At 41.7% G+C, this 22,252-nt stretch overlaps 1 protein-coding gene across 12 annotated transcripts in view; it reads right to left on the reverse strand.

Moving 5' to 3' along the window:
* LOC139370450 (SEC14-like protein 1) overlaps positions 1–21,630 on the reverse strand; it is a 66,512-nt gene extending 44,882 nt beyond the window's left edge. For 2 of the 12 annotated variants that reach the window (XM_071109942.1, XM_071109933.1), the window contains exons 1-4: positions 20,507–20,628; positions 17,876–18,036; positions 16,969–17,128; positions 4,661–4,750 (exon numbers count right to left, since the gene is read on the reverse strand). In XM_071109942.1, coding sequence (XP_070966043.1) covers positions 4,661–4,723 — 63 coding nt within the window. In that variant the 5' untranslated portion in view covers positions 4,724–4,750; positions 16,969–17,128; positions 17,876–18,036; positions 20,507–20,628. Of the gene's footprint in view, positions 1–3,005; positions 3,178–4,660; positions 4,751–9,631; positions 9,662–10,068; positions 10,432–16,968; positions 17,129–17,875; positions 18,037–20,506; positions 20,635–21,482 lie in introns of those variants that run through there. The other 10 variants (XM_071109937.1, XM_071109930.1, XM_071109935.1 and 7 more) reach the window with 10 other exon arrangements.
* Between the last annotated feature and the right edge of the window lie 622 nt (positions 21,631–22,252).

Below are 22,252 nucleotides of genomic sequence, written 5' to 3' on the forward strand. Positions count from 1 at the left end.
GTTGGCAGAGTGTGCTAAAGCATTGAATAAAACAAACTTAAGGAGGAGGCTTCTAATGTTAACATGCATGAAACCAAGGCTATTACGGTTACAGAAGAGAGCGCCTGGGGAATAGGAGTGGAGCTAGGCACTGGAGGGCCTGGATTCACCTCTACATCACCAGAGGAACAGAGGAGGAGTAGGATAAGGGAACAGCTAAAAGCTATGAGAATTGGTCGTCTAGAACAGAGAGTAAAAGGAGGTTTCTGGGAGCGATAAAATAGCTTCAAGGTATAATGTACAGACAAAAGAATGGTAGGATGTGAATACAGTAAGGTAAACCTAGGTATTGAGTGATGATGAGAGAGATATTGTCTATAGAAACATCATTGAAACCAGGTGATGTCATCGCATGTGTGGGTGGTGAAACTGAAAGGTTGGATAAGGTATAATGAGCAGGGCTAGAGGCTCTACAGTGAAATAAGCCAATAAACACTAACCAGAACAGCAATGGACAAGGCATATTGACATTAAGGAGAAGCTTGCTTAGTCAAGTTTCAAAAAGCGATTTAATGCAACGTAGGCCTACTATAACTAAACTCCTCTCAAATTGCCCCAAGTCAAAGCGGGATAGAACCATTTTAATACTTTAAGAAAAAAAAGACTTCATGATGCTGTTAACACATTCCTTTGAGCCTAATGGCAACATTGCTAGAGGTGGAAACATTTTACTTCAATCCGGTCATTGCCTTGAGTGGGTGGTTGAGGCACAGCAAAGAAAGAGGCTGTATTTCTTCTAGAAGGAATGCGTTTAGAAAGGTAATTGACAGACAGTCAGAGGAATGTAGCGCTTCAGTTCTCTCCTTCCAGAGACGGTAAGAGGGTGTTTCAGAAGACTGACAGTTTCCAAACAGAGAAGAAAAGTGGACAGAGAGAGATAGAGACATGCAACATTCCTCAAAGCAAAATGCCAAATAAAATCCCTTAAAGAATGAAAAGCCATGTTTGCCAACTTTCAAGTCTGTTGAAAGACAAACTGCAAGCCTTGTCATACCAAACAGAATCTGATGACAACACAGCACTGTTTATAAACACACCCACAACGACATATCAAATCAAACGTGCCCTGCAAAAACACCTAAAAACACATACATTCTCATGCAGTGCACGCCCACAGCTATGCTGCATGAAGGTGTGGCACAAAGTAAGGACACTCAAATAGGTGCAGTCAAGGAGTTAGCTGAGAGCAGAGCAGGGACAGACAGCTTGCATGGCTTTGTGATCTCACTAGGGCATCAATAACACCAGGGCAATGTCCTGTTCAGTAAATATCCCCCCCCCCGGTCTCTCAGCTCCATGGCAGAATATTTAGTTGCAGGAAATTGCTTTAAACCTGCAACAATCTTTCAGCTCGATGGAGAAATCTGTATAATTGCAGGAAATTGTCTTAAAAATGCTAACATTTCTCTACGCTGCCCAGATGGGGGACCACCATCTCAGCCGCTTTTTGATACAGAAAATACCCAGAGTGTCTGCCAATTTGTCATTTCCCCGTGGAGAGAGAATATATCAAACTGCCTCTTCAAACGCACCAACTTTAGGAGGGGCCATATCAGTCAGTGTAAATGTACCACTCACATCAATAAAGAAAAGAGCAGACAATAGGCTAGAGAATACGTAGCATAGTGAACCACCTCTTCTACTAGGCTACATAATTCTGACAACTGAGTCAGGCCGACCTGTTGAAGAGATATCAAATAAAAAAAATACAGGAGACAGACAGACAATTGGCCATTACGACACACAGTGAACCACTTGTATCTGCACATAAACGTGTGCATCGTTCAACCATTGTGCAACCATTTTTCCTGCCAAATAACCCTCTGCCTTGATTCCTCAGCTTCTTATGTTGGTTCTCTACCCCTCTGCTAGTGTCCCAGATTAACAGAACCCGTCCCACCTGACTAAAGGCGTTCGCATGCTTCCCATTTGACAGTTCGTAACAGTTTGTGCTTATATCATGATATTTTGTGAATTTTTTGTTAGTTTTGGTCTTCAGCAAAGTGTTTTTGTGGGGGGAGGGGCTATTCATGCACACACACAAACATTTCTCGAGGCAAGCCGAAGACGGTAGTAAAGTCTTGGCCCATTCGTCGATGTTTGGTCAACAGTAGGGATTATTCAATCAAGTGTTTGTTGTCATTCAACGAGAGACAACTCGTTTTCATGTAATTTTTTTCACTTGAGAAATACTGCACCAAACATAAAATTGCATGACTGAGATCTCAGGAAAAACGTCTAAATTAATGACAGATCTCTTGCGTTACATTCCTTCTGACTATTTTGAGGAAGTGTATACTGGCTACAGCGTCTCAAGATGGACAAAGTACTATTGCAGCTTATTTCACGTTTTTCAAGTGAAGGTCTTTTAAGAGCAACATCAAATTGTTTCACCTAGCCGAACCGAAGCCTTAAGGCAGCTCATCCCAGCTTGGATGCCCCTCAGGCAGCCCAATGTGGTTTTCCTGCCATTTCAGTCCAACCCCCCTCCCCTCCTCCTCCCCTGCTGTCCCCCAGGTGTAGTGTTCAAGCAGCTGCCACTCACTGACTATTTATAGCCCCCTGTCCAGTGCTTGCCCACCATTCACCAAGGCCAGCGCTAAGGAGATTTGCCTCATCTTCACTTTAATGGAGAAAGCTTATTTGAGGCAGCAAATAAAACCTGCATGCATGGCTACAATAGCCAAACTCAAAATAGTTTATTGAATCACATTCAATTGAAGCGCAGTTAAATGGGATTGAACAAAAAACAATGCTTTGATTGCATGTCTTCTGGAAATAGTTACAGGTCTTAAAGTTGGCCAACCTTGATTTTCCAATGAAAACTGAGTAACAACACCTATTAAGTAAAGCAAGAGGAGGTGGTTAACCAAAATGATTAATTATCGTCCTCCTCCTAGCTATGTGAAACACGGTCATGAAGTAACACTACTAAGTTACCACAGTGAATTATTCTGATAACCCACCATAACACAGTTTAATGTAGTGAACATGCGCCTCCCGGCCTGTAGCCACTGTACTGTGGTACTGTGGAGAGGCGGAATAAGCCAGTGTTTTTCCACTGCTCATCTGTCACTGAACCGTTTACTCAGTGAACCCTCTGTGACAGCCCTGCCTGACAGTCCTGTCCTCTAGCTCTGGAGGCTGAGAAGAGATAGAAAGAGAGGGGGAGGAAGAGAGGTGCCAAAATAGGGAGAAAGATGGAGCAAACGAGAATGAAAAAGAGAAGGACAGTGAGTGTGTTAACGTTTACAGTAATAATTTGATATTAAACTGGTTAAGGCAGTAGGCATATTATGCAATAGTCATGTAAACACCTTACGTCGGCTCAAGGTCAAAATCTATGTACGCATACGCGGATTACAACACCTGGTTTTAAATCCAGCTGTGCGCTTGATCTGCGCATGTGCCAGCACCAGCCGAGTGAGAGTCCCTCTTTAGCGTGAGTGAAGTGAGCTTGGAACAGCTGAATATATGCAAAGCAGTTTTCAGAATTAAATATGCTTCCCAAAAATAACATGGTCGCTGTGGTAGAATGTTTATTTTGGATTTCCTGCATTTATCAGAGTGCCATCAGGTAGCCCGATTTCAGATGTCTCCTTGGAAATAAGACTATTAAGGAAATTGTTCTTGCAAAGCATGTAAACGTTTTAACCAAACTATTATATCAATCTGACTATGCACAATAGGTCGCATTATTGTGTGCATGTAACCATACTCATTGAGGCAGAGTGGAGGAGAGAGAAAGTGATAGACACCCAGAGAGAGAGAGAGAGATAGACAGACCGAGGCAGGCGCTACGTCTATACTTCCAGGTTGTGTACTGCACGCATCCCCTCATCTTATCTGAGTGACTGAGTACAACTCAAGCACACTATAGGAGCCAGAAGACACTCACTCACCAAAAGCCTGCACAGGTGCTGCATTTAACAGAGGAAACAGACCAGCAACCAATTCAGCAGCAGACCAGCAACCAATTCAGCAGTGGTACTTCTGTTCAACATAACAGTGCCCACCATTTACTATTGAGATATTAAAAGGGTTGGTGCACGGACATGGCCTGAGATGGTGTGGAGGTTTGAGTTGTCTACATACTAGATGGACTAGAAGAGATTTGTGCATCCTGGACTGGACTTGGCTTGATAATTCTTGAGCGGTCTGCTTGGTACATTACAAATGATCAGTCAAGAAGACCAGTCGAAGACCATCAAAGTATTATGACTGCTAGTGCATGTTAGACCCAAGCAGCTAGATTCGTACGCCACAGTGCAACACGACCACACATCATGTGGCACACATGTTCAATATGAAGCCAAGGTTGCCCTAACGTACTTTACCAACCCTTCCCTCAAGGTGGTCTTGGGGACCCATTCATTACCATTACATAACCCAACCATTACTGCCTGGGTATTTGTTAGACCTAGGCTACATCTCAAACAACCATGTTGTCAAGTTCAAGTCAATCATATGAACGACAGGGTTGCCCTAACGTCTTTACCAACCACTTCCTAGAGGTGGTCTTGGCGACCCATTCATTACCATTGCATAACCACTACAGTACATCTAATATTCATGTGGGGCGTCAATGGAGGTCAAGAGTCTAGGGTAGAGTAACACTTACCTCCATCACCAGCTCAAAAGGCTGCTTGTACACCCTGATGGGTGACTGATACTTCTGCACCATGGTGGGAATGACTGTGGTGCCAACGACCTGAGAGAAAACAATCTGATATTAGAGCTTATTTAACCAACATCATAGACTTTTCTTGGTGAGAGAAGACAAAAATGGGCCAGACTGCATTAGACTGGGTGCATAACATACAAAGAAAATAGTTATTGAGTTGGTAAAATGGCAGTATAGTTCTGGATGGCCCCGCTGGAGGCATCTGACATGTCCTTAAGTAAGCCACGTTTGTTTGTGTGCGTGTGCGTGGCAGCTGGCGGGGAGCCCGGAGTACTTGGCAGTTTGTCTGCAGTGATTGCCTGCAGGAAGGCACTTTGCTCTGCCGTGGGAGAGGAAGCGCGTCTCATTGAACTGATCAATGAATGCAGAGTTTCGCACCATGCATCACACATTCAGGTACTGAACTGCATAGGGAACAGAGACGGAGATAGCCATGGCCAAATACTGGAAAGTCAGGGACTGCTAAGGGCCAATTAGTCACAACCGCATGACTGATAAACTATTCAGGTAGACCTACATTGATGCGTATATAAATATTATGTGGAGCTAGCGGTAGAACTGAAAGCTTTGGAGTCATTAATACTGCACTGCAGCCTACGTAAATGCATGAATGCGTGCTTGGCCGTAGAGAACTGATGAATTAATGCATCCTCTGTGATGTAAAATGTAAGCAGCGCATTCCAAGAACTTAGTGGTGGTAACCACCACAGTGCAGACGTTGGCAAATACAGTAGGACTAGGCTATGGTCCTGATAGAGCCAACAGATGTGGACCCTGAAAACACTGGAATGTTCCACTGCATGTTATTAGGATTGGTCGAAATGTTAAAATGTGAATTTTTCAATATATAGGACACACCCTGTGTTTTAATAAAATCAACTATATATGCATAGAGCTTGTCTGATGCCTTAAGGACACCTTTGATGAAATAAGACAAATGACTCAAGAGGGAGCCAGAGATCAAGATAACAAAAAACTCAAACTTGACCCGACCATTCTCCTCCCACGAATACTGACTCGCAGATTCTGCCATTACTCTCCCGAAGTTGCCTGTAATGGGCTACACGAGGAATCGGCAACCTTTCTCACGTGGAATACCAATTTATCTTACCATTTCTACCGATCTGCGTGCCAGTTAATGTTTTCATGTGCATATTTTCGTGAAACTGTTCCATCTCATTTATAATAACATCATCATATTTCAAAATCATTGTCATGTGGTTAATCTAAATTATATCCAAATGAAAAATGATACAATTCTAAAAAGTTACTTATATTGCCATTGCCAACTATGTAAAAATTGCCTATAAAGCCAACAAATAAAAACATTGTAGCTTGCAGGTAGAGAATATCCTGATAATAAATATCCTATGAATCACATTGTCTGCAAGGAACTTGAAACGTATAAACTATTAACATGGGATATATGATAAATTATTCTGGGCCTTCAGAGTTTCCTGTAGGCTATTTGCACAACGGATAAGAAGTCATTAAGTAGTCCTATTGTATGACATTTCCACTGGATCAGAGCATGACATTTTTCCTTTTCATGCTGAGTGGTTATCGAAAGGGAGAAAGCTGGAAAGATCTTTTGAAAAATTTTAGGAACTATTGTAATTCTCAATTAATGTAAAAACAGACTGTTTGCTTGCTGTCTGATGTGAAGAAAACATTACTTTGAGAAGCTCCACAGCTCATTAGTGGTGGTGCGTTAAGCCAATCAGAAATACGATCCCCAAATGGACACATTTATATGCCTACATTTCCACGCAGGTCAGTAATTGTACTACTGGTGATCTAATGTATGTAATGGGGAATTGATAGACACTAACAATCAAACAATGAAGTTATGAAACAATGAATGTGCACAAATTAGCAGGAGAGACCACATTCTGGAGAAAGACGTGCATTCTGCATGGTCAATCCAACTTCTGTATTGGCCTTGCAACATTTACGGTGATACGGCATCTGCAGAAGTCAGGACATTCATACTTCTTGTGCTTCGCGGAGCAGCGCAGAGCTGTTGTGAAGGAAGTTGTCAAGGATGTGAGTTTGTGTTTATACAGGATCTCCTGCCCTAACATAACCAAGTTCTAATCTAGTAGAATTCAACCATCTTTTCTGACTCACGTGTCTAACAGCTGATAATCAGATAAATTGACGAGTTGTACCAAAATAAACTAATGGTGGGAGTCAACGCAATTGCAACACATTCGGAGTGCTACTTTCAAAATGTCACATACTATAACTAGTGATGCACCGATATGACCTTTATGTCCGATACCCGATATTTTCCTTGCCAACAAAAAACGATAGCCGATATTTACATTTTTTTTGCAGCCTTTTAAGCATTCTAGTTCAGTTAAATAGTTAACACACACACACACGGACGCAGCGGTCTAAGGCACTGCATCTCTGTGCAAGAAGCGTAACAGTCCCTGGTTCGAATCCAGGCTGTATCACATCCGGCCGTGATTGGGAGTCCCATAGGATGGAGCACAATTGGCCCAGCGTTGTCCGGGCAGTCATTGTTAATAAGAATTTGTTTTTAACTGACTGCCTAGTTAAATAAAGGTTACACACACACACACTGACCAAAATGTTATTTTGTTGGCATTACGCATGTCCCCATTACTAGTAAAACATAATCAAAACATATTTATTTCCCTTACATGCTGTGCTGTTTTGTTGCACGTCAAATAATTTTCCGCCTTCATAAATTTTTTACGTAGTTATTACACATTGATTACACTATCACTCGCATTTCAAATGTCACCACGATTCATCGATATGTATGCTATGATGCTGGTAAAGTTGTCTCACGCATCTACAGTACTGGTCATAAAAAAAGCTAGCTAGCTCATGGATGCAAACAATGTTCTTCCCCAAAAACATAGCAAAATGACATCTGTTTCAGTAGTTAGCTAGCTAACTATATAGCTAGGTGTCAACTAAAACAACCCTAATTTATAAGACAGTTCTTACTTGATTAATGGTGGTCGGACCCATCTATGTGAAGCTAGCCACAATAAGGATTAGCCACAATAGTGGACTTTGCGGTTAGCTTTGGGCAACAGGTTTAAGTAGCTGACAATCTATTTATTTTCATGAACTCAAGTTCAATTTCAATAGGCGAACAACAAGTGGCAACCTAGCTAATACTTAGCAGTGATTTAGGAATCCTTGTAAGAATAATGAAAATGACTGCAGTTTATACTTGTCATTGTTTTCAGGCTGGTTATATTGGTGCTAGCTAGGTACCAAGGTAAAGCTAGCTACCGCAGAAGTTGCGGTCGAACAAATTATGCTTTATTACCAAAGCGGTATTGTAAACACATCGTTCGTGGCCGGTGTTTGCAGACTTTTTTTGTACAGCTTTGACAGTGCTATTGTATCTTTTTTTGACACGCAATGACCCAAACTGCGTTCCATAGTATGTATGTTGTGAAGCTAATAACAGTGACACTATTACTGTGCATCTCCGGTAGGGCAACATCTGAAAAATAGCGCACTTGGTAGTGTGTACCGGTGCTCGACCAGTCGGTGAAAGCCAACATCACCCACGACAGAGAACGGTTGATTGTCAAGGGCAATGAATTCCATTATCTTGGCTTTAATGGACTTCGCCTTTGAGTTGTCTCGCTGAAATCTTCTTACTCTTTCAAATGATTGCTCGATCCACACAGCAGACATTGTGGGCTAGGTTAGGAATGCTGTGTTGCATGTGTAGCGCAACATTTTACGTGGTGTCATTACGTCATGTACCTACCTACGTTATAAAAGTATGCACGGTAGCTTTGACATCGGTTTAACATCAACATTAACCTAGACATTGGGCCGATACCGATGTCGGCAATTTTAGCTAATATCGTCCGATCCCGATACATTCACCGATATATCTTGCATCCCTAACTATAACACTTTCTTTTTACGCATACTATTTCGTACGCTAGTATGGGTATTTGGACACAGATGTTATCTTGTATGGTTCACAGCTCATAGGGTCTTACAGGAGGAATGTAGGCCCTACAGTCTAAAAAGGCCTAAAATTGCCACTCTCTCTAATGGTTTGTGATACAAATGTAAAAAGCATGTCAAACATTCTTCCTCCCAAAGTTTCTATGTGAGAATTGCCAGACCAATCTGCGATACATTAAATATTTCCGGGCTGTCCAGGTGTGGAATTGCCCTGTTGTCAAACAGGCACAACGAGCGCTTCTTACTGGACAGGTTCAGATTGTACTACCTCCCTGTTTCAGACCATTTTCTTATGCTTTGTGCCTACTGAACACAACCCAGATGTACAAGATCTCAAAACAAAAATCACATTGTGAAATGTAAGTGTTGCTGTAAACCTGCTCCGACAAGGACATGTAAAGACAGGCAGAGTACCTGCCCAGTCTTAGCACATGACATACCTTACTCGTTCAGTGTTGTTGATTTATTTAACGTGCAGATACATGTTACTTAGCAAGTGTTGCTTTACTTTTTCAGCAGCCGTGCAGCAAGGAAGGGACATCGTGTGATAGGGGTGTCAAACACTTGCTACACAGCACTACTTCTGGTAGGTCTGATCCAACCAGGGCGTTAGGTTCGGCTTGAGCCTCCAACGTTTAAGGCATAAGCCATACGTAACGCACTGGACCAGAGCTATACTTCTAAGTGATATTCGGCTTTTCAACTAAAACGTCACACTAGCCTGTGTGTCAGCCTGTTTTTTAAAATGAAATTTAGCATAACAATTTCATATGAGTTTGCAAGAGAGCAGAAGACCGGCACCAAGCTACATCTTTGCTACTGTATGTAAAAGCTAATCATATTCTACTAAAGTAAAACTAGGCTAATCCTTTCCATTTAGGCAACTATAGGGGTTATTTAGGCTACTTAAAACAGGTGAACAATTGTTACCGTCATGTATTAGAGAGAGATGATACTTCCCTGCTGAACAAAAGATGTAAGTCAAGGGGAAAAGAACAGGTGACATTTCAGAAACCAAACCAGAATACAATACAGGTTCGTTCACTGTTAACCAATACGCCATAGCCAGCAGCACTGTAATCTACTGTACAAACAAGCTGTGCCAGTGCCACTCAAAACATTTATAGCTGAGCCCTTCAGAAATCAAGAACACTCACTCAGTGATGCTCAGTGAGTGACACTCTCTCTCTCTCACACCCTATATAGCTATACCATGTAGAAGCCTATGTCGTTAAAAGCATGATTTAGGCTATTTAGCCTACATTAGTTAGTCATCACTGTACACAATCACTACAGGCATGTGCCTTGCAGGTAATACGAATTTACACATGTATAACGTTAACTTAACAAATATAAATGACACTCACCAATGAATTATCGAATTTCTTTAACAAGTATCTGCTTCTTTCGATATATTTGTCTCGTATTGTTTTGACTGAACAAGAAACGCAAGTACACTTCTAACTGTTAATCCATAGCCTTATTCGGTTCCCTTTTCGTCGGTCGGTGATGAACGAGTGCTGAAGGTTAGCTAGCTGTTTTGCTAGCCAATTAGCCATCGACCTGATAGCGACAACAGCACTTCAAAAAGGCATAGCTAGCTAACAGGTTCAGAATTGGGTTTTCATAACGAAGAGTCCAGATGCGGCTAGCGAGCTAAAGACACCCAGCTGAAGGTTTGAGCCTTGAGGACTGGAGAGAATGAATGTATTTGAAAGCTTGAGCTTTCTCATTGACAGCTTCGCCCCTCCCACTTTGGGACAGACAGAGCTCAGCAGTGCCGCGGTGTGGTGCATATGCGGTTCCAATACAAATCATTGAATATAAATCCGTTTCTAAATCAATATGTAGGCCTATCAGAGAAATAATAGTTGAGTGATGGGACAGAATATTAGGAGACATGACAGATGAGCTGGCATTTGGTGATTGAAAAATATTTTTTTTTATGCTTCCAGCTCAGCTGTCATAAGATTAATGTCAAATGTCATTTATACTGTGAGGAGCTACAGAGGGAAAAGCTACATGATATGAGTAAAGCGGTCATCTTCACTGAGCAGAGAACTGTGCACATGCACATTTGAAAAGAAAAATATGAAAAAAAAAAAGTTTCATTTCATGACCATGCATCAATTCATGATATTAGACAATATGCCCATGTGACAAGTCTCTTTCACCATACTTCTGTTTACAAAATGAGTAATTTACTGTGTGGATCCCCTAAAATCCATACTACATTTATAAAATATTTGCCCAATTCTGCACTCAAATATAATCTAAATCCCTCAATCTCGTATAATTTATGAGAGCTTTATCCATTTAAAATACAGCATGACATGCACTTCACAACTGAGTCTCTAGAAACCATTTACTGGATTTCAGCTTAGTTCTCCTAAAGTCCATGTGCACGTGCCAGTCTTTCAAAAAAGTGTGTGGCCTAAGTTGGCAGTACAGTAGATCGTAAGCATGAGTTGAAGGGTCCCCCAAAATGATTAGGTTATGGTTACTGTATAAGATACAATTGCATGAGCAATATGTTCAGTAGGCTGCAGAGTCAACATTGGGAATTCAAATCACCAGTATACGGCAAAATGAGTCATGGGATACAAAGGATGAACCATGACAAGATAGATGGAAATCATGGAGCTAACATGAAAACGTATTTGACTTTGTTTTACTTGACTGAACTGGTAATGACATTTTCAATACTAACCTCATTAGCCATGTATTATCTGCTTCCACCGCTGCAATGCCTTTATCAACATTCCATTGATTCAATTTGATAAAGTTAGGACATTATGGCACAGGGGGACTGTTGTGTAAGGCGTAGCCTTGTGTCCTCAAATGTTTTACATGTGAGGTTCCACAATTACCCACTTCCCCTAGGGCAGGGCTTCCTGTTGGATAACCATTTGAGAACGCCAAATCCCAGCAGGGAAATTAAGAGGTAAGAATAATTTGCATTCAGCTGCAATATGGAAACATTTCACATGGCTGTGGAATCATGCACATGTAGTTATCTGCAGAGTTTAGATCTAAGTAGAAGTAAGATAATCCTAAGATCCACACAGGGCAATGTCAGTCTATCCGTGCCATTCTTAGCACGTGCGTGTCAAACATAGGGATTTTAGCTCATATTTCATAACAGTGCCATCAATGACAAGGCCTTCTGGGCATAAGCAGCAGCCTTGGGACGAAGCTTATTCTTCAGGCCATGGAATTACACACGGAGTATGCAACACATTTAGCACAGATGGCTAGTGCTGATTGAAATGTAGTTGACTTCATTCTAAGGCAAACTAGTAACATGACATCCATTCAGCACCAAACCAAGGTCTACCATTTAACCCACCAAGGTTAAAGCTTCAGGTGGTGCAAATGTTTTCATGGCGACATTTTTACAGCATTAAAATTAATAGATTTGACATGGAAAAAAATGAATTTGTTTACTAGTTTTATTGATGAGTCATGAACAATTGTACAGCAAAACTACAGTTTTGACATCATGTCACATTAGTTTACACCGAGAACAGCATGTCCCAGAAATACAGTCACACAAATGTGATATGGTCTTGGCTGAGAGTCAAGTTGTTACAGAGCCCCCTGCAAGGTCATTCTGTCATGAACACATTTTTCATGGTTGTAGTGTTTGTTGCTTGCGACAAGAAGTGGATAATAACATACATCACTGAATCTTTGACAAATGGTTATCGTGATGACAATACACCACTATACATAACATTTAATCTAGTTCTATGAATATACATCAGTCAAAACATCAACGGTTAGTTTGATTTTGCTCCTTCACTGCTTTTATTTTTTTGCGTTCTATCGCAAACGGTCATAAACAAAGCTCCCGGCTGCTATCCAAACACCACCACCTTGACATTATCCCACCCCTGGGTAGCAACCATCGGCTTAAAAAGACAAACGTAACAATATCTGCCAATTCATTTCCAGCAATATTGCCCCAGTCTGTCTGTTTGGTGCGCGCATTTGGCTAGCACTCTGTATATATCCAGTTAGGGATGCTAATGATAGCCGCCTTGCGGGTAGACGCGCGCTGATGATAGCCGCCTTGCGGGTAGACGCGCGCTGATGATAGCCGCCTTGCGGGTAGACGCGCGCTGATGATAGCCGCCTTGCGGGTAGACGCGCGCTGATGATAGCCGCCTTGCGGGTAGACGCGCGCTGATGATAGCCGCCTTGCGGGTAGACGCGCGCTGATGATAGCCGCCTTGCGGGTAGACGCGCGCTGATGATAGCCGCCTTGCGGGTAGACGCGCGCTGATGATAGCCGCCTTGCGGGTAGACGCGCGCCGATGATAGCCGCCTTGCGGGTAGACGCGCGCCGATGATAGCCGCCTTGCGGGTAGACGCGCGCCGATGATAGCCGCCTTGCGGGTAGACGCGCGCTGATGATAGCCGCCTTGCGGGTAGACGCGCGCTGATGATAGCCGCCTTGCGGGTAGACGCGCGCTGATGATAGCCGCCTTGCGGGTAGACGCGCGCTGATGATAGCCGCCTTGCGGGTAGACGCGCGCTGATGATAGCCGCCTTGTGGGTAGACACATGCTAATGATAGCCGCCTTGTGGGTAGGCAGACTTTCCCCCAAAACCAATTAAAATGGTAACTGCATAGTAGGCTTACCTGACAAAGATATGATTTGTAGTATCAATTGGGTTGCCATTGTTTTGCAAACTGTGCTGCAGCAGGCCTAACAGCAGAAACATAGCTAGACTGACATTCCTTTCTTGCTTAATGCATAATTAAAAGGAGAATTAAACTCAAATGTGTTAGTTTCCACCAGACCTCAATTTATCTGATTTAAACATTGACATGGACTCAGATAACTTCTCAATGCACATTTGTAATAAGCCTATTGAGTGTAACATTTAAAAAAATAAAACACATTTTAATGGGGCCTCCTTCATGAGCCATTATTTGACCAGTTATCAACAAACAAATCCCGTGGAAGAGTTGCAGAGGAGAATAATGTGCCAATTTGAACGCTATAAAAAATAAATTGTTTTAGTAGCTCTCATTAGTGATGCACCGATGACAATTTGCCGATATCCAATATTTTCCTTGACATTTTTTTAAATTAATAAATACAGATAAACATTTTAGGGGGCTTTTAAGCATTCTAGTACAGTTAAATAGTTACACACACACAGCGGTCTAAGGCACTCAATGCAAGAAGCGTCACTACAGTCCTTGGTTCGAATCCAGGCTGTATCACATCCGGCCGTGATTGAGAGTCCCATATGGAGGAGCACGATTGGCCCAGGGTCGTCCGTGTTTGTCTTGGTTAAGCCTTCATAGTAAATAAGAATTGGTTAACAGACTTGCCTAGTTAAATAAAGGTTACACACACATACCAAAAAGTTATTTTTTTGGCATTTACGCATGTCCCCATTACAAGTAAAACATAATCAAAACCTATTTCTTTCACTTACATGCTGTGCTGTTTCATTCATTTGTTCATTCATTTCATTCTCAACCAGGATTTCTATGGAACGCTGTTTGGGTCTTTGCGTGTCAAATAACACTAAATAAGCTTGTCGACCAATCAGGACCTGAATGACTGCACGGCACATAATTTAACACGTTTATACATTTCTTATACATTGATTACAGTATCACGTCACAACGATTCATCAATACGTATGATATGCTGGTAAAGTTGTCTCACACACCTACAATGCAGGTCATAAAAAAACCTAGCTAGCTCATGGATGCAAACAATGTTCTTCCCCAAAAACATAGCAAAAAGACAACCGTTTCAGTAGCTGTAGTTAGCTAACTATATAGGTAGATGCCATCTAAATTAACCCTATTTATAAGACAGTTCTTATTTGATTAATGGTGGTCAGACACCTATGTGAAGCTAGCCACAATAATGATTAGCCACAGTAGTGGACTTTGCAATTATCCTTCAAAATAACAGTTTGGCATAGGTCTACTTTGTATTAATTTGCATCACTGTCAATTACATACGTTTATTTTGAAGGCAAACCGCAATTTCCACTATTGTGCCTAATCCTTATTGTGGTTAGCTTCACAACATAACCCGGTCCTGTCGAGCATTACTAGCCAGATGAAGCTCGCTGGCTGCTTATAACGCTAGCTTTGGGCAACAGGGTTAAGTAGCTGGCTAGTTACAATTTCAATAGTCGAATAACAATACTTACTCAAAAGGATTCCAAAATGATTTCTAAGAATAATGAAAATGACTGCAGTTTATACTTGTCATTGTTTTCAGGCTGGTTATATTGGTGCTAGCTAGGTACCAAGGTAAAGCTAGCTACCGCAGACGTTGCGGTCGAACAAATTAAGCTTTATTACCAACGCGGTATTGTAAACACATCGTTCGTGGCCGGTGTTTGCAGACTTTTTTTGTACAGCTTTGACAGTGCTACTGTATCCTTTTTGACACGTAAAGACCCAAACGGCATTCCATAGTATGCATGTCGTGAAGCTAATAGCAGTGACGCTATTATTGTGCATCTCCGGTAGGGCAACATCTGAAAAATAGCGCACTTGGTAGTGTGTACCGGTGCTCGACCAGTCGGTGAAAGCCAACATCACCCACGACAGAGAACGGTTGATTATCAAGGGCAATGAATTCCATTATCTTGGCTTTAATGATTTTGCCTTTGAGTTGTCGCGCTTAAATTTTCTTACTCTTTCAAATGACTGCTCGATCCACACAGCAGACATTGTGGGCTAGGTTAGGAATGCTGCGTTGCATGTGTAGCGCAACATTTTACGTGGCACCATTAGGCTATGTACCTAAGTTATATAGGTATGCACAAACTTTGACATCGGTTTTGAACATAAGCGTTAAACTAGACATCTAGTTTCTGATATGCTCACCGATATATCGTGTTATCCCTAGCTCTCATGCTAGAAAACGGTGGAGACCACTACTTTATACCATGGAATTGTTAAATACTCGTTTCAGATTGGCATTCTAGAGTATGCATTATTTCCCTATAACGCCATGTAAGAATTTGTTCTTAACTGACTTGCCTAGTTAAATAAAGGTAAAATAAATAGTATAATTCAATGGCTAGAGTTCATTCTTCCATGTTTGAACTGCTTTTTACAGCAAAAGTCAAATTGAAAACATTTTCATAATAGTAAAATAAGACTGCTGGTTTGGTCAGATACTTTGAGAAGCGGAAATTCCATTGGAATTGTATTAACAGCCATTGTGTAAATTGCCCATGTGTCATCAATGGGCCGTCCTCTGAATTCTGGGACAAGGAAAGCTCTCCTTCATTCATTAGCATGAATTTCATCAACTATAACATTACACATGTTTCTCTTGAGATTATTAACTTGTTCTCAGTGACATTACGTACTGTTGAGGAAAATTGGCAGATTTTCACAAGCATGACAATTAGCTAACAACCGTGTGATGCTGCATGACAATGTGAACATGATTGGTGACAATCTGTTGACCGAGGAGTTATACATATCTCCATTGCCCAACGGGAGTCTTCTCTGGTTTGGTAAGCTAAATAAGCAAGTCTGTTTGGTTACTAAGGCAACTACTGTAGCTATCAATTAAACTTGCTAGCTACTTCAGTGGATTTGGAACACACTTCTGCTAATTATGTCAAATTATAGCCATGATACAAAAGGGGTAACCAACGCGGGGGTTCTATGCGTTCTCTGGAAAATAACACAACACACTGGGAGGTAAGTTCCACTCCGCTAGTGCGTCGTAGAACATGCCTTCCAAGTCGTTCATAATTTTCCACAGAACACATCGCTTATGTAATTGACAAATCTTTACACAAGATAAGTTGAAAATGGTGGGCGTAGCCTACGAAGCATGACACATGCAATGAGGAAATAGGCCGGGAGTTGCACAATACACCTACAGCATTTAACCACCATAAAATAAGGGAGGCAGGCATACATCTGTTTTCTAAAGACATTTGTCTGCAGTATCATACATGAGCATCAAACTGCTGTATACATGCTCACACCTGCAACTGCCAGGGCAGCTTCACAGAACCCCCTGTTATAGTCTAGGTCCTACAAGACACGCTGCAGCATACAGCCATGATGGCTACACTGCAGCACCTGCCCAAGACCAGATTATCAAAAGCATGCATGTCCAGAATGACACACCATTCCCCATATAGTTCACTAACTTCTGACCAGAGCCATATGGGCCCAGGTCAAAAGTACTGCATTAAATAGGGAGTCATTTGGGACAGACACTATAGGCAAAGCCATGTAGCCTACTTACCAGGTAGGCCAATTACAACAGAGGTGAGAGGGATCCATGGATCTTGGCGACACGGAAATAGAATCTGTCATTCTATTTCTATGCTTTGGCCCTTCATGCATCTGGTCTCAATGCCGCACGTGACTTCAAGGACATTGACTTGTTAAAATATCCTGAACCACTACAGGTGGGAAAGATTACAGAAGTGTTTTAGTATGCAGTTTATTGTTGAAATGATAAACAGATCCATGTCAGACAGTTCAATTTATAAAACAGACTATTTGATCTGTCCCTCATGACTATTGATATTATCCTGGTATGCCTCACTGGAATATGTGTATCACTACCACCAACAGGGAAATCTTTCTGGGCCTAGACTACTATCTAAACCTGTGTACACTTTTCACGACAGTACCCCTTTGCCACTAAAGTTAACTAGCTGGTCAAATATAGTTTCATTGAATTGCAAAGACGTCTACAGCATTTGATTTATGTCAACACAAGATAGAAGGGACACTTCTGTTATCTAAAGACAAAGTTTGTCTGCAGTATCATACATGAGCATCAAACTGCTGTATACATGCTCACACCTGCAACTGCCAGGGCAGCTTCACAGAACCCCCTGTTATAGTCTAGGTCTAACAAGACACGCTGCAGCATACAGCCATGATGGCTACACTGCAGCACCTGCCCAAGACCAGATTATTTACATAGTAATTCCCTAATGGCACCCTAGTACCTATATAGTGCACTACTTTGACCAAAGCCTTGGACAAAAGTAGTGCACTAAATGGAGAATAGTGCCTTTTGGTGAAAAGGCCAGACTATAGCCCAAGCCACATAGCTTAAAAAGTAGTGTACTAAGTAGGGAATAGTGTGCCATTTGGGACACACACAGACTATAGGCCAAGCCATGTAGCCTACTTACCCAGTAAGCTAATTACAGCAGCGGTGAGAGGAACCCATTTCTAACAGAAATCGAATGTGATAATATGCTTTGCCCCTTCATTGTCATCATGCATCTGGTCTCCACAGACGACCCATCATGTGAGTTCATCAAGGACATCGGGCAGATGAGATGCCAACGCACTACAGGTGAGAAACAGAAGATACATTTTTAGTACAGTAGTTCGCTGATCTGATAAACATTGGTTTCATATGTGGGACAGTTCAATTTAAGAAAATTTGATCGGCTCCTCATGAGTTTATTGATATTATTCAAAGTATGCCCTCTACTGGACAACGTTATCGTTACCACCAACAGGGAAATCTTAGTCACTAGACCATGTGGTCAAACGACTGTCTGCGGGGTTGTCGCTTCTCCCTCATACTTGTGTGATCAATTGAGCTCATTGATTAGTTTTAAACTCCAGTCACCTGGTTGTTTAAGTATTTATTACACACAAATTGAAAGGAAATTAAAAGGCAGCATACACTCAGCCCTCCATGGAATGAGTTTGACACCTGCTCTAGACTACTAAACCTGTATAATCTTCTACAGTACCCCTTTCCCACTAAAGTTAGTTGGCGAAAGCCAATCTTGTTTAATTTAATTGTAAATACGTCTACAGCATTATTTCAACACAAAAAGATAGAAGGGACACTTCTGTTATCTAAAGACAAAGTTTGTCTGCAGTATCATACATGAGCATCAAACTGCTGTATACATGCTCACACCTGCAACTGCCAGGGCAGCTTCACAGAACCCCCTGTTATAGTCTAGGTCCTACAAGACACGCTGCAGCATACAGCCATGATGGCTACACTGCAGCACCTGCCCAAGACCAGATTACAGTGCCTTGCGAAAGTATTCGGCCCCCTTGAACTTTGCGACCTTTTGCCACATTTCAGGCTTCAAACATAAAGATATAAAACTGTATTTTTTTGTGAAGAATCAACAACAAGTGGGACACAATCATGAAGTGGAACGATATTTATTGGATATTTCAAACTTTTTTAACAAATCAAAAACTGAAAAATTGGGCGAGCAAAATTATTCAGCCCCTTTACTTTCAGTGCAGCAAACTCTCCAGAAGTTCAGTGAGGATCTCTGAATGATCCAATGTTGACCTAAATGACTAATGATGATAAATACAATCCACCTGTGTGTAATCAAGTCTCCGTATAAATGCACCTGCACTGTGATAGTCTCAGAGGTCCGTTAAAAGCGCAGAGAGCATCATGAAGAACAAGGAACACACCAGGCAGGTCCGGGATACTGTTGTGAAGAAGTCTAAAGCCGGATTTGGATACAAAAAGATTTCCCAAGCTTTAAACATCCCAAGGAGCACTGTGCAAGCGATAATATTGAAATGGAAGGAGTATCAGACCACAGCAAATCTACCAAGACCTGGCCGTCCCTCTAAACTTTCAGCTCATACAAGGAGAAGACTGATCAGAGATGCAGCCAAGAGGCCCATGATCACTCTGGATGAACTGCAGAGATCTACAGCTGAGGTGGGAGACTCTGTCCATAGGACAACAATCAGTCGTATGTTGCACAAATCTGGCCTTTATGGAAGAGTGGCAAGAAAGCCATTTCTTAAAGAGATCCATAAAAAGTGTTGTTTAAAGTTTGCCACAAGCCACCTGGGAGACACACCAAACATGTGGAAGAAGGTGCTCTGGTCAGATGAAACCAAAATTGAACATTTTGGCAACAATGCAAAACGTTATGTTTGGCGTAAAAGCAACACAGCTCATCACCCTGAACACACCATCCCCACTGTCAAACATGGTGGTGGCAGCATCATGGTTTGGGCCTGCTTTTCTTCAGCAGGGACAGGGAAGATGGTTAAAATTGATGGGAAGATGGATGGAGCCAAATACAGGACTATTCTAGAAAACCTGATGGAGTCTGCAAAAGACCTGAGACTGGGACGGAGATTTGTCTTCCAACAAGACAATGATCCAAAACATAAAGCAAAATCTACAATGGAATGGTTCAAAAATAAACAGGTGTTAGAATGGCCAAGTCAAAGTCCAGACCTGAATCCAATCGAGAATCTGTGGAAAGAACTGAAAACTGCTGTTCACAAATGCTCTCCATCCAACCTCACTGAGCTCGAGCTGTTTTGCATGGAGGAATGGGAAAAAAAATTCAGTCTCTCGATGTGCAAAACTGATAGAGACATACCCCAAGCGACTTAAAGCTGTAATCGCAGCAAAAGGTGGCGCTACAAAGTATTAACTTAAGGGGGCTGAATAATTTTGCACGCCCAATTTATCAGTTTTTGATTTGTTAAAAAAGTTTGAAATATCCAATAAATGTCATTCCACTTCATGAGTGTCCCACTTGTTGTTGATTCTTCACAAAAAAATACAGTTGTATATCTTTATGTTTGAAGCCTGAAATGTGGCAAAAGGTCGCAAAGTTCAAGGGGGCCGAATACTTTCGCAAGGCACTGTATTTACACAGTGATTCCCCAATGGCACTCTAGTACTTACATAGTGCACTACTTTGACCAAAGCCCTGGACAAAAGTAGTGCACTAAATAGGGACTAGTGTGCCATTTAGGGAAAAAGCCAGACTTTAAGCCAAGCCATGTAGCCTACTTACCCAGTAGGCCAATTACAGCAGAGGTGAGAGGGATCCATGATCTTGGCTCCACAGAAATGTGTGTACTATTGTCAGCATGCATCTCTTGACTTCCAAGGACAACCGACTCGTTGAGATATGTTTCCCATCTGTAGTGGTTCAGCATAGGAGATTAGTGTTTTAGAAGAGCAGTTTATTGTTGATGATAAACATTGGTTTCATAAGTTACAATATTTTCTGTTCCTCTTGAGTTTATTGATCTTATCCTAGTACCCACGCCCTTTACTGGACAACATGTATCATTACCACCAACAGGGAACCCTTTATGGCAGTGGAGTACTAGCCAAACCTGTACTTTTTTCTATAGTACCTCTGTCACTAAATTAGACAGCTGGCTAGTAAAAACGAATCTAGTTTAATTGAATAGTAAATACATTACATAATTTTAGATTAACACACAAAAAACTGAGGAACGCATGTTTCTAAAGACAAAGGTTTGTGCACAGTATCTGAATTCATCAAGCAATTAACGTCCCATAATGTTTTGGGTCATGTATAAAAAAATAATCAAGTCGCCTATTATTTTCACTACCATCGCTAGAAGAGTTTTGAATCTTTGAAAGAGGGGTCTCAAAGGAGCATATATGATTTAAAGTGTGTACTTCAGTCACCAGATTTTAACACACGAACTGTTACAGCCTACCGCCATGACCGCTACACTGCAGCACCTGTCCAAAACCAGATTAGCTAACGCGACACCGTGGTTGCCAAATGGCACCCTATTTCCTAAGTGCCCTGGTCAAAATAGGGAATACGGTGATATTTACATGTTATAAATACAACAGTCACCAGGCACAAGTTCCCGTTTTTTTGCAAAATGTGACCCAGTCATTGTCCTAGCTAACGTTACACTTGTTTGGCCTGGTTGGACGTTTAACAAACGTAGCAAGCTAACGTCAGTTTTTGGCTGGTAGGTTAGCAAGGACACATTTCTTACCATGTTCATCAATGTGTTTCGGTCATTTCCATCCAAGCGAATCATCTCCTTTCCTCAAAACATAAACGCATGTAGGGTTTTAACAAAAGTTTAAAATGAGCTCTACTTTGCTAGCATGCCGCCTCAATGACAAAAATACTTCTTCTTTGGGATTGTGTTGGCGGATCGCACCCAATTTAAGATGCATACACCGCCACCTACTGGAGTGTGAGGCCATTCACGACCTACATATATTGAACAAAAATATAAACGCAACATGTAAAGTGTTGGTCCCATGTTTCATGACTGAAATAAATGATCTCAGAAAGGTTCCATACGCATCAAAAGCTTATTTCTCTCAAATGTAGTGCACTAATTTGTTTACATCCCTGTATGTGAGCATTTATCCTTTGCCAAGTTAATGAATCCAGTTGGCAGGTGTGGCATATCAAGAAGCTGAGTAAACAGCATGATCATTACACAGGTGTACCTTGTGCTGTGGACAATAAAAGTCCACTCTAGAATGTGCATTTTTGTCATACGACACAATGCCACAGATCAAGACATCAGTTAAAGCTTGGTCACAAATGGCTCTTCCAAATGGACAATGACCCCAACTGTACATCCAAAGTTGTGGCAAAATGACTTAAGGACAACAAAGTCAAGGTATTGGAGTGGCCATCACAAAGCCCTGACCTCAATCCTATAGAAAATGTGTGGGCAGAACTGAAAAAGTGTGTGCGAGTAAGGAGACCTACAAACCTGACTCAGTTGCACCAGCTCTGTCAGGA

Source organism: Oncorhynchus clarkii, chromosome 17 (assembly GCF_045791955.1).
Source record: "Oncorhynchus clarkii lewisi isolate Uvic-CL-2024 chromosome 17, UVic_Ocla_1.0, whole genome shotgun sequence".
Taxonomy (NCBI): domain Eukaryota; kingdom Metazoa; phylum Chordata; class Actinopteri; order Salmoniformes; family Salmonidae; genus Oncorhynchus; species Oncorhynchus clarkii.